Here is a 13116-nt window from a genome sequence, read left to right on the forward strand (position 1 = left end):
CACTTATGAACGTCAACAAACAATAGATAATAAATGCTCGTACATTTACAGCCAGTTCTCAAATCAAGGGCATAGAACGGAAGAGAAGAACTGGCAATAAATTCTGCGCCACTATATTTAATCGCCAAGTTTTTTGCAAGTTTATGTTTGGTAGGCTAAACACAATTAAAACCAATATTATCACAATACAAATGATTTATATGAATATAAATCAATATTTCTATGTTTTTTACGAAGTTCACTGGTAATCTCTTTATGCTGCTAACTCCTCTTTTTATCACCCACACTCATAAATATTTAAGCGAAAGTTATTATTATAGGTACATCTATGTACATACGTAATTTTATAACGTGATAATAAATAAATAATATAACATCTAATAGCATGCTTTATGATATGGTATTTAAAAATGCATGCAAGTACAGGGGTCTCGGAGGAAAGTGATTTTGTCCCATTCGGTGTTGAGACCCTTGGTCCGTGGGATCATAGCGCTATAAGGCTTTTTAAGGAAATAGCTAAACGGTAAATTTATTTGTGTGTACTTTGTTTACTGTTAACTGTATTTTACATTTGTGTTTGTGTTATTTAGTTTTTGTATTATGTATTGTGTACTGTATATAATTTATGTATTTATTTACAACATAGATACGCCCAATAATAACAGAATTATTACACAATATACAATTAATAGTTTATAATTATAAAGTATATATGTACTTTAAAAAGTGTTTATATATTATTTACAAATATTCGTTTAAAGGCTCTGGTATTAATCAGCGATTGATTTGCCAGACATCAAAGGCCAATGTATCTCATTTGTGTAAAACAAATTAAATGTATATTTTTGTACGTGTAGGGTGACGATGTTTGATGTTTTAGCATAAATAAAACATAAATAATTGGGGTTTTTAATGATTGATTTATTTTGTCTAAAGTCAAAAATGATTTATTCATATATGTAACACAATGTACACTTATGGACGTCAATAAAAAAGAAATATACATTAAATGCTTCTATTTTACATTTACTGCCAGTTCTCAAATCAAGGGCGTAGAACGGAAGAGAAGAACTGCAACCATCACACCAAGTTCATGACATCAGCAGGAGCCATGGTGAAATAGGAGCACGCACTTACATTCTCGTGGGAACAACACGCAAATATATAGTCAAAATAACTAACATCACCGCTTATACGAATTCAAGTACGACCAGTCACTACAAGTAGCACCCGTTCACGAGTATCACGCATGGCCACCCATCGGCCCCCTTGCCATATCCTTGGAAGAGCGACAACCCGATTCATGGACGCCGCCACAAGCAGTGACATTTAAGCGAGCTTGACGATCCTTGAAATGTGCACTTGGCTATATAAGAAAATAATAATTATTGTTCTGTTTTTAATTATTTTTTGATATTACCATTACCAGTATTATATATCCAGTTGCCCACTGAAGCATTTCCGAACCCGATTTAGGGTCCTTCTAGAAAAGAAAGTACCAATTTTTTAAAAACCGAAAGGCCTCACTTAACATCAGGTGAGCCTCCTGCCCGTTTTCCTCCAGTAACAATAAAAAAAATATAGTTGAATATTTTATATTATATACTCTAGTACCGGTAACACCAGAGCTGGTGTTTTTCGTAACGAATAAATAAGTATCGCATTACAGAGAAATGCTTGCATTAACGGAACACACAGGACCAAACTTTTTAAATTTTAATTATTATTATTACTATGTATGTTATGAATTGTAAATACTGTATATTTGTGTGTTGTTTAATACAGAATGTCCAGCTTAATTTAGTTGTACAAATCTCGGAGGAAATCCACTGAGTTGTAAAACGATGCGGCCCCTATGCGCATAAACACATGGCCACGGCGGAAACTCAATAAATCTTCAAATACACAACATGGGTTAAAAATAGTTGCCGTGAAATTTTATTAACAGGTAAAAAGTTGTTTAATATAAGTTACGACTCTTAGATTTAGTTAATAAGGATTCTTAGCAGTTTTGGCCTAGTAGGTCTCCCAGAGGTCTTTTGAGTTCTCCTCTATATTTCGTTCTATTTGCGGATTGAACATTCGTTCGACCGGTGAAGGAAAATATCGTGAGGAAACCGGCTTGCCTTAGACACAAAAAGTTGACACAGAAGGCCGATCACCTTACTTTACTTAATTTTCTAAACATAAAAATAATAGAAATAAATTATCGGCAACTATTTTTTCTTGTTCGCCAAAGGCCAATTTACCTCCAAAGGCAAATCAAATTAGGATAAAAAACCGCCTTCACCTTTACTGCGAACTTTGCTCACTCCCGTGAGCTTCCGTTCTGCCCTTCAGGCGATTGATCACCCCGCGACGGCCCAAGCCGAGGTTCGAGTCTCGAAGGAAACGCCCTTGCGTAAGTCGCAGCAAAAACGCGCATTCATGCTGAGCTAAGGTCGCCAAAATAGTCCGAACTAAGCTGTAAAGACCCTTAAGGCCCTATCCCAACACGAATTGCAGTGTCAGTGTCTTGAGGCGCGCCGGCCCGTAATAACAATCAGTTATGTAAAACATAAAATTAATGTAATTTCATCAAAAAAAATTCTGGAATGGATGACTTGGCTTGCGATGAAATATATCGTGTAAATTTGAAAATCATGTTCTCGTGTTCATTTTCGTCATAAAATTTGGATTTTCTCTATCGAGCGAAATTATTGACATCGTGTATCGATCTTTCAAAATGGATACATAAACTACTCAACTCCACCATATATTTTTTTCATTCGTCCTACTTCAAGAAACGATGACAAAAATCGAATGCAAAACAATGTACTTTTTTGGAGTTTGGCGACCGGATAGGTCTTTAAGGCCAACAGCTATATTCCATTAAAAAAACTGCATCTCTGGCCGTGCGTATAATAAAGAAATGGTATTTTAATTTAATTTAGTAATTTTGTACGAAAAGATTTGATAATGAGAGTTGAATAAGGAGAGTTAGAGAATAATATTGTAGCGAAGCTCTCAATCGAAATTAGACAATTATCATATTAAATTCAAAACTCTCGGTTAACGTTATTTAATCAATATAGCTTTTTACGATTATTTAAATGATCCTAATGCTTGGGGTTGATTTGCTCCAGTTCAAACCATTTGTATGACTCAAAACTTGGCGTTTAAAAAGAGTGGCGGAGAGTTTCTTGCCACTTCTCTTTGCCCGCTCTACGCGACATGCGAACAGGTAGTAAATGTAAATTTAGAATCAATTTAACATCTTTTCTGTTTACATTCATAAGTGTACTTGGCTACCTATATGAATAAAATTATTTAGAGTTTTAGTTATATTAAGCTTCAAATTTGTTGGAATTTGATAATATTTGAGTGATCTATTTATTATGTAGTGTTTGTCTACAATTCTCAGAACTATGAGTGATTCCCAGAGTATACTTTAGATTTAAATTAGTTAGACAACATAGTTATTTAAGTTTTATTAAAATTTGTTATTTGTAAGATATACACACATTTATGGAGTACTATAACATAGATTTGTATGTATAGCCACGTATATATTTTGATGTTGGGTGTGGCAGAGAAAGAATGAAAGTATAATAAATGCCGTAGAAATGAGAGCGTTGAGAAGTATGTGTGGTGTAACGTTGATAGGATAAGTGATACGTGAGCAGTATGAGTTAAAAGAGGAGAAGACAAGGATACGAAAGAGAATGCTTAAGGCGGTTTAGTCATGTAGAAGAGCGATATACAAAGCAACTATGGATGGAGAAATCGGGTAGGCCATGTCGTACATACCAGGACCAAATTCTGTACGTACTAGAGAAGGGACGAGCGTGGTGAATGTTAGGAAAGTGGTTAATGAAGCGAGAAGGAAGATTAGAGAGAAAAAGGCGTAATTAAATATATGACAAATAGTCAACAATATATCTATTTGTCCATAGTTTTGTCTACGTAACGTTGTATTCGTTATTTTGTAATTTTATCCTAGATCAAATTGAGTAAAGATTAATAATAAACACATTATCAATGCAAATATTTATTACAAACATTTAAAATACACAATTTAAAACGTGTCTTCAGCGAAACCAAATGCCTTAGCATAGCTGCTGTCACCATTTGCGCCTGCGACGGCACCAGCTACACTTTCTGAAATGATAATTCTAAATTGTAATTTGATATTAAAAGAAAATCGAATTGTAAAACGGACGTTATTGATCGCTCGAAGTCTAAGCAAATTTGCAGAAAAACAAAATCGTATTAAAATACACTGTCAAACTTCACCAAGTCTGTTGTTATCTGCTTTAATCTGGTCATAGCGTAATATGGCCTAAGGACTTCTTCATTAAATTTTTCAAAATAATCCAATCAGTTGATCCTGAATCTGTAGATTTGTAAATAATATATAAAGATTTGTGTACGTAAAGCTAAGTTACGGGAATTAAAAGGTATTTCTATATAGTCTTAAACGGTCAAGGCAAACATCGCGAGGAAAGTGTCATGAAAAAATCAACTTTTCAACAACGATCCCTTTTTTATAGAACAGGGCGCAGACGAGCAAGAGGCTGGCTCACCTAATGTTAAGTGACGCCTGGACATTAAAAGTGCGATAGGAAATGAAAATCGGTTTCACACATTTGATGGCGTACTTGTGTCAGTCAAAGGGCTAATCCTACCTGTCTATAAAAGAAAAATGATCATAAAACGGATGTAAGATAAAGTCATGGGGTTGTAGTCACTGGACTTATTAAATACACGGAAATGTCTCTAGTACCAAATAAAAATTACATTTAAAAGCTCGTTGCGTGAAATTGTCTTCGAATATTATATTTTGTTTACATGAATAAAAATATTACCTACAGATTTTGGCTTCGATGGTTTGTGACCTGGAAATGAATATTACATAAATACATTTAATATAATATTTAATTTAATATAATAAATTTAAATTAATTAATATAATATAAAAATACATTTCAGACGTGTAATCCCAGCAGATATTGTTAAACACTTGCAAAGTAATAGTGATGATTAGATTTATATTAGTTTTTTATTGATTGAGAACTGGCAGTAAATGTAAAATATAATATGAATATAATATAGCGTGCGAGAGCATTTAGAACATAATACTTGAACGCTCCCCTATATACTAAGGCCAGTGAAATATACACTGTTATAACCTTTAAAATAAGTTAATTATTGACATTTGCATGCCTTTATGGCTGATTGTGCGATTTTTATAATTAATCAATCCGAATCCTTTTTTTGCAAATATACGATTTATTATTATTATTAAACATCGACAAGATTCTGACAAACTTAGTCACACAAAACTCTTCTTCACAAATAATTAACACTATTTATCCACGCCTATCTGGTAGCTAATCCGCAAGCAAAATATTAGGTACTATTAAAAACTAAAATTGGAAGTGTACATTTTTTTTATATGTATGTTATGTTCGCCATAATTGTCGTGTTCTTTAGAAGAAATTGTTACATTTACCGTAGAAAATGCATTATGTGGTGTACTTCCATAAATAATTCTATATTAATACTCAGAAATATGTCAGTCTACAGAGTGACTTGTAATTTCATTCTAAATTATCGACTCTAACAAGTAATCTATCAATTTACGAAGGCTTAATGGAAATATATGTATTTCTAATGGGAGAGCAGTGTTGGCTTAGTGGCTTCAGCGTGCGACACTCATCCTTTAGATCGTTGGTTCGATTCCCGGCTGTGCATCAATGAAGTTTCTATGAGTGCAGTTAACATTCGCTCAAACGTTGAAAGAAAACATCGTAAGGAAACCAACTTGCTTTAGACTCAAAAAGTCGACGGCTTTGTCAGGCACAGAAGGCTGATCACCTAATTTCCTATTAGATTAACAAATGAATAAGAAACAGATATCTGAGATGCGGCTCCACTGGTTTTTGTTGTTGGATCCCCAAGCCATTTACAGACTTGATATGAGAGAGAGAATGCGTGTCGAATGTGTGTATTAGTATATTTAAATTAAGTTCAACTCTCTTACCACGAGGTTTCGGTGGATCATCGCAGTCATCTGAAAGTTGCAAACATTTATTTACTTAACAACGAGATAAGCTACCGTTACAGATAACTGCAATGTGGCATTTATATTATTTTAACAGTAACCGATTAAAATATTTCCAAAAAACTACTTTTTATAGTATAATAACTGACATGAAACAGACCTTTTGTCGGTTCACTCAACGGACAATAAAAAATGCCTGTTAATCTATGCAGTTCGTTAATATTTATCGATGAAACTAATCAGTTCGGATAACTTTGATTTTACTCTTGGGCTGGGGTTTCAAGTTGGTGGTAGATAGTACCGGTGACTGCAGAGGTGGTGCTTTCATTACTGAACAAATACTGCAGAGAGGAAATGCCAGAATTAAAGGACCCGGACCACTTTTGAAATTTGTTTGAGATTCCTATTTATCAATTTTCAATTATTATTATTAAGGTTAAGAATATTGTAAATACTGTATATTTGTGTGTTAGAAATTTATTTATTTATTTTTAATATACAGATTAGTTTAATATTCATAGCAACGTTGTAACCAACAAAATACTGTATCCTTATCCGGCTCGAAGGACCAAATGTTAGAGTTAAGGTTCAATCTCAAACGGTACGGTGTGAAAATAAAATTAAGGTGCGTATTGAGTTGATCCATAATGCCAACTCCTACCCCTAAATATCGATTAAGAACCCCCTAAAGTTTGTGTTGTACACTTGGTTTGAGAGATAACTTTGAAAATAAATTAAAAATATATATACACAATATCGCTACTGTAAAGTCACTCTACGAACATATAAATATGTCGATAGTCGGCGACAGCATTGAGTAAGCGCAACGTCTTTAACGGGGATCTGTGCAACAGACTTGTCCTGGCCCTTGGTATCGCAAACCACCTTGGCCACCTTATCCCCTAGGTACAAAGAGCCCGAGTTCTTGGAGAACACTTGGGTTGCTCACCACTCTATAGGACTTTCAGGAAGTCCCGTCTGGTTTCCAATTTATTGTACCCCACCATCCCTAAGACAAATAATGTTGGATACATTAATGGGTAGTGGAGTTGCCATACAGTCTTTGGGTCAGTATACATAGGGGACAAAGAGTTCTTGGAGAACACTTGGACACCACCCCAAGACTTTAAGTAGGCCAACTGTAAGTGCTGTTTCTAATTTATTTAACCACACCATCCCTCAGGCGGAAAATGTTAATTATTTTATGACTTACCATCACCTTTTGGAGTTGTAGGTTTTGGTGTAGTGGAGCAATCATCTGAAATGATTAATAAAATTAAAAAAAAATACATTTTTTTAGATGTAACGGGGCAAACGGGCAGGAATGTGTCCTTTTTAGTTAATTCCTTAGTAATTGATGCATTTCCCAACCAATTCAACGGGACTTTCGAGAAAAGAGAGTTCCAAGTCTTATAAGGGTGGCAAGAATGGGCGGCGGTATGGCTTAACATCAGATCTTGCCCGTTTGCCTCCTATTACATAAAATAATTACTGACAAATCTTGATGAAAATTGAGCTTCAGCTAAATAGATTCCTTTTTATATTATCGAAATTCCTACCGTCTGTAGTCTGTGTTGCGTCTGTGGTTGTGTGTTTTGTCACAGGAACTGTTGTATCGCAATCGTCTGAAAGTATATAAAAATATGAAAAATATAAAATTGAAATCTTCGCGTCTTCCCGTACGAGATGAGTTTGTTTGATTGAGAGGAACTCAAAGTCAGCTGAACGGATTTTATACGGATTTCACTGCTTTCACTTCTTCTCACGCAAAAATTAGTTAAAGAAATCTAAACTATTGTGCAATTATTTAATATATACTGAAGATAAAAAATAATACTGTCTATGGCATAACATAACAATATTGACTTTACATAGTGTAGTTCCCGAGGAAGATTTAGATTTATAATTCATTAAGGTTTTATATAACTTAACCAAAAAATTACCATATAAAGGTCTATACCGTCTATACCATAGACGAAAAAAACTTGAGCTGTGGTTGGAACTAGATTCTGTATAAAACAAGAAATAATACACTATATGAATGCCATGAACTCCAAACGTACAATGTTCTTTATAGTTATAATAAAAAAAATTAAACTGAAGATTAAAATATATTTAAAAAGTTTGGTTCCTGTGGCAGTGTACCTTTAACGCTGGCAGCATTTCCTCGTATTACAATACTTATTCGTTAAGGAAAGCACCAGCTCTGAGGTCACCGGTACTATCTACCAGGCGCCAACTTAAATCTTTAATTAACGCCTGTGCACTTGAACCCCACGGCCCAAGAGTCTCTATTCCAAAGGGAACAAAATCGTATGTTGGCGGAAAGACTTATATTTGAGCCGTTTATGCGGCCGCCCCAGTTTTTTTGCTTGTCCGAGAGCAGCGAGATGGAGAAAACGTGTCCACACAAGTAGCATATATATAATGCATTTCCACAAAGATTTTAACGATAAAAATACTTCCCTGTAAAACAAAGTCTTCGTTCAATTTTGGCTTAGTGTAAATTTGTTAGATAACGATTTGTTGTAGATAAGTGTTACAATAAATAAAGACCCTGGAGGAGAGGTGGGTCTTTTGTAATAAATATGTAAGGACAACGTACCATCTGATGTAGTAGTCGGTTTTGTCGTCACTGGAACTGTTGTGTCGCAGTCATCTAGAAGTATTAGAGTTAAAATGTATAACGAAAGTATGGCTCGTTCCGTTTTATTGTTAATGGTTTACAGTATCTGTAGTAATATATGATGACAATTGACGTAATGCTTTATGTTATGTCATTCGTTTGTAATAATTATACCACTATTCAAGCCTTGACTATAAGCTGTCACGGTATTCCGTGTAATATACTTTAAAGGATTATTATTAATATCCATAGCGTAAATAACCTGCATCATAAGTGCACTCTCACTTTCACACCAACACACAAGCCACCAAAACTCAAAACTTTATTGCATTCCTTGTGTCCATAATCTACACGTGACACGTTATAGTTTATTACAATAAGGACCTTGATTAGGCACAGCAATGTTGCGAAAGGGCATTATTTATTATAGTTAATTATATTGTTATACATTTTGACTGCCGAAGTAGGTATTACTTAGTTAATTCTATTAAATAGCTTTTATTGATTTACATTACAAACGTGTTCCAAATTACATTTACCAATCATTATATATATATGTGACTTCTGTTAAAATAGATTATTTTTATCGTACTGAAGTATTGGCGCCAGTGTTGCTAGATCAGAGGAATTCCCCCTAATTATATATTCGTTTAACTATAAACCGAATAAAACTTGAACCTGTCAATCCATTGTCTATTACATATACATTGCGTAATGCCTTTTATTTCCCAGCAATGTTAACATGATCGCCGTTTTAAAGGATCGTGCCCATGCCACCATCCGCTTGGTAAGGGCATCCTAGGGGATTTCTGGGGAGGAATCAAATTAGTCTATGGGTACCCCACCGAGACTATCTGGAAACAATGACTGGCTTACGAAATAAGATTTGCTGGTTGCAAAAAAACTGTAACGGGTCCAATTTGATGAAATACTTATGTTTCGTGTCTAATTTGTATAATTACTGTAATCAAAAAAGTGTGCTTTCAAACTCACCGTCGGGTTTCTTCGTTGGTGTCGGTTTGGGTGTGGTAGTTGTACTTGTATCTGTAATTATTATTTTATATAAAAACGCGAAATTAATTTCGCACCAAAAACTAAAAAGCCTTTTAATTTCATACAATATATCCTAATTAGATATATAAATCAGTGATTTATGATCATTTGTCAATCTAATAGGCAAGTAGGTGATCAGCCTCATGTACCAGACACACACAGTCAAGTCCCTACCATACTTTACGGTTATATGTCAATACCAATTAGATATGTTATTTTTAGTCATTTTTATTTTTATATAGAACAGTGGGCAAACAGGCAAGAGGCTCACCTGATGTTGAGTGATTCCGCCGCTCATGGACACTCTCAATGCTAGAGGGCTAGCGAGCGCCTCCCGGCGTTTTAAAAATTGTTACGCTCCTTTCTTGAGGGGTCATAAGTCGAATTGGTTCTAAAATACTTCTACTATTGTTATTTTGCTGCTGATGCTGGTTATTCTGTTATTTTTTTCTTTCTATATCTACTTGTTCTTTGTGGTACAATGTATGATAATAGAAATAAATACTCACGATCACATTTTGGGGGCGTTGGAGTGCAGTCCGCTGAAAGAGTGTAAAAGTTAATGCCCGCTTTATATTAAACAAGTTCCTATGTGTACTACAAATTCAACTTGTCACACTTGTGTACAAGGCAAGACTGTGTCTGACACATTTGCGAGTGTGATAATAGCAATTCAGAATCGAGATTTAGCAAGAACAACTCCCGCGCCCATACTCTTTTACAATGCTACAGGGACCAAACTTTTCAAATTTGTTTTAATTTTTATTCATCAATTTATAATTATTATTATTGTTTATTAGATGTTGTTACAAACGCTACGGCTATATATTTCAGGCCGCTAGTTAAACGGCGCTGTGTTGTTAAGAGGCCAGCCTGTTTTAATTAAACGGCTTAATAAGCTTGGTTGCGACATATATATTAAAAATTGCTTGCCTGCCTACACGTTTACAAATAAAAGTAAGTAAACTTATTAAAATATGAATACATAAAAACACTTACGTAAATGGGGTAGCTTTCCTGTAAAAAAAAATGCGTTATATACTGGCATTATCTGGTCTGTGTCTTATTATCGTTATTAATTTGCAGTTAACATTTACAAATAGAGGATTGTCTAAATTAAAGCAATAGAATATTTGTTAAATATATAAGCAGTGGGCAGCTCCACTTAGAGGCGGTACGCGAAAAAAACTTCTTGTGGTCTATTTACTTATTTATCGTAAAATAACGTTTCTGTTTAATAAATTCAGAAAATTTCCAGAAACTTGTTGGCTATATTAAACTGTTACTAATTAATAAACAGCGAATTGAATCTTAATTCGGTCATACAATGCGCAGAGGCGATGGGAACTTGGTGAAACTGATCGTGGTTGGTAACACAGAAGGCAAAAGATCACGTGGCCGTTCACCATCCAGATGGACCGATCAAGGTCCATCAAGATCCTAATGAAATCATCATCAGTCATCAAAACTATAAACTGTCAGAAGAGAGGCGCTGGATAAACCGGTGGAAACAGATAGCCTGCTACAGGTGCTTTCTTGCTGACCACGACGCTTAGACATGAGCTATCGATTGAAAAGAGACATTACTGCAGGAACTTGTAATAGTATTTCTATAATAACATTTCTATAAAGTATAATAGTATATAAAGTTAGATACGGGAAATAGAAGCAGACCCGTTTCGAATATGCCTGCGAAGTTTTATGATAGACCCTAATGCAGTTACAGCGTATGAGAGTGGCGTGATATATTTTACTTTTTATATTTTTAATATTTTTGTTATGTAGCATGTATGAGAATTAACCTGAATATAAATAATTGCGTATAGTCAAAGTGTCATAAAATAATTATTCTTAAACTCAAACTCAAAATAACGTTATTCATATAATCCAAGCGCCACACGTGAACGTAACGTGAACGTCAACAGAAAAGATGTTAAATTGATTCCAAATCTACATTTGCTACCAGTTCGCAAGTCAAGGATGTAGAGTGGGCAAGAAGAACTGGCAAACTCTCCGCCACTCATACAATTTGTTTGAACTGGAGCAAATCTATCCCAAGGATTAGGATCATTTATTTAAAGCTTTATTGATTAATTTAAAGATACCTACCGAGGTTCGGAGCGGAATAAACAGTGGCAATAATCTGAAATATAACAATTATTTAATAAACTTATCCCATACAATGTTTATATTTAAAATAAACAACTATATCTATATGTTTCTTCAAATAACCCAGCACTTCGTGGGCTATCAGCCGCAACTCTCTTAATAATACACACAACTCGATTGCTTATCTTGCCGAAGCCGCTAAACAATATAAAAAATTCAATAAGTCATTGGCGTTAAAACCTTTTTGGTCGGATTACATTTCTTTTGATGATCATTTGTCAATCTAATACGCAAGTAGGTGATTAGTCTTCTGCGCGTGACCAGCCGGTTTTCTTTCACCGTTCGAGAGAATATTAAATGCGTAGATAGAAAGTCCATTGGTGCAAAGCCGTGGAACATTGAGCATTGAACCTACGACGAGAGATGTTAGTTGACGAAGCTGCTAGGCCAACCCTACTCTATTTTCCATTGATCATCACCGTTTAATATTGAGTACCACCGAATGTTAAAGTTAGTACGGTAAGCAAAAACCTCAATACAAAAAATCGCTTTTGGATAAATGTTGGCGCCTGATAGATAGTACCGGTGACCACAGAGCTGGTGCTAACCTCGCTCAACGAATAAGTATCGCAATGCAGCGAGGAAATGCCAGCATCAAAGAGACACCACATTTAAATTTGTTTTATTTTTCTATGTTTATTAAATGTAATTGAAGGGAAATGGGCGGCAGGCTCACCTGACGTTATGTGATGATATTTCCAGAAAGTTCGAAAGTGCGTTGCCGGCCTTTTAAGAATCGGTACGCTCTTATATTGCAGAACCCTAAGTCGAATTGGTTTGGAAAGTGACTGGTCGTTGACGATTCGAATCGCTCTTCGTTAAACGGCCAAGCGGAAGGAATTTTTATTATTATTACTATGTAGGTTAAGAATATTGTAAATACTGTATATTTGTGTGTTGGAAATAAATAAATATTACAATAAAAGATTAAATTACTTACAGCGAAAAAACACAGCAGTGCAGTTCTCATGATGGCGGCTTGGTAAATATGTTTTTGAAATCTTGCACTTTTATATAATTTAACAACCTGTGTAAATATTTAAATTGGAGGGCGTTTAATGTCATTACAAAGGGTAAGTCTCGACACCTACACTTATCAGATTTTCTGGCTGGAAAAGTTCTAGCGATTATTTTATTTTTTGATCTCAGTAACAAGAAAATTCGAAGAGCAGTGTTGATCTTGTGGCGTAAGCGAATTTTCTGTCGTAAAGGGAAACATCGT

General features: G+C 34.8%; 1 protein-coding gene across 3 annotated transcripts; it reads right to left on the reverse strand.

The window, feature by feature from the left end:
- Positions 1–4020: 4020 nt before the first annotated feature.
- Positions 4021–12871, reverse strand: LOC123715305 (salivary glue protein Sgs-3-like). 3 transcript variants are annotated; one of them, XM_045670263.1, is made up of 11 exons: positions 12835–12871; positions 11835–11868; positions 10725–10742; positions 10235–10267; positions 9666–9716; positions 8652–8705; positions 7606–7671; positions 7266–7304; positions 6026–6055; positions 4848–4877; positions 4021–4140 (listed from the first exon to the last, which is right to left on the reverse strand). In XM_045670263.1, exons 1-11 carry the CDS (start codon positions 12862–12864, stop codon positions 4058–4060), a joined length of 468 nt encoding a protein of 155 aa, XP_045526219.1. In that variant the 5' UTR covers positions 12865–12871; the 3' UTR covers positions 4021–4057. The 3 variants fall into 3 exon arrangements, with proteins under 3 accessions (XP_045526219.1, XP_045526218.1, XP_045526220.1); XM_045670262.1 differs by having other exon boundaries at positions 7260–7304; XM_045670264.1 differs by having other exon boundaries at positions 4064–4140; positions 4852–4877; positions 7260–7304.
- Between the last annotated feature and the right edge of the window lie 245 nt (positions 12872–13116).

The sequence above is a fragment of the Pieris brassicae genome, chromosome 10 (genome assembly GCF_905147105.1).
Source record: "Pieris brassicae chromosome 10, ilPieBrab1.1, whole genome shotgun sequence".
Taxonomy (NCBI): Eukaryota; Metazoa; Arthropoda; class Insecta; order Lepidoptera; family Pieridae; genus Pieris; species Pieris brassicae.

What these genes read in the sequence shown, in the direction of transcription:
- LOC123715305 (XM_045670262.1), bottom strand. Translation starts at nt 12,864, where the DNA reads ATGAGAACTGCACTGCTGTGTTTTTTCGCT. An exon ending in ACCGACTACTACATCAGATG is followed by an intron (nt 7,672 to 8,651) that starts GTACGTTGTCCT and finishes ATATACTTTCAG; the next exon opens with ACGATTGCGATACAACAGTT. An exon ending in TGATCCACCGAAACCTCGTG is followed by an intron (nt 4,878 to 6,025) that starts GTAAGAGAGTTG and finishes ATTCATTTCCAG; the next exon opens with GTCACAAACCATCGAAGCCA.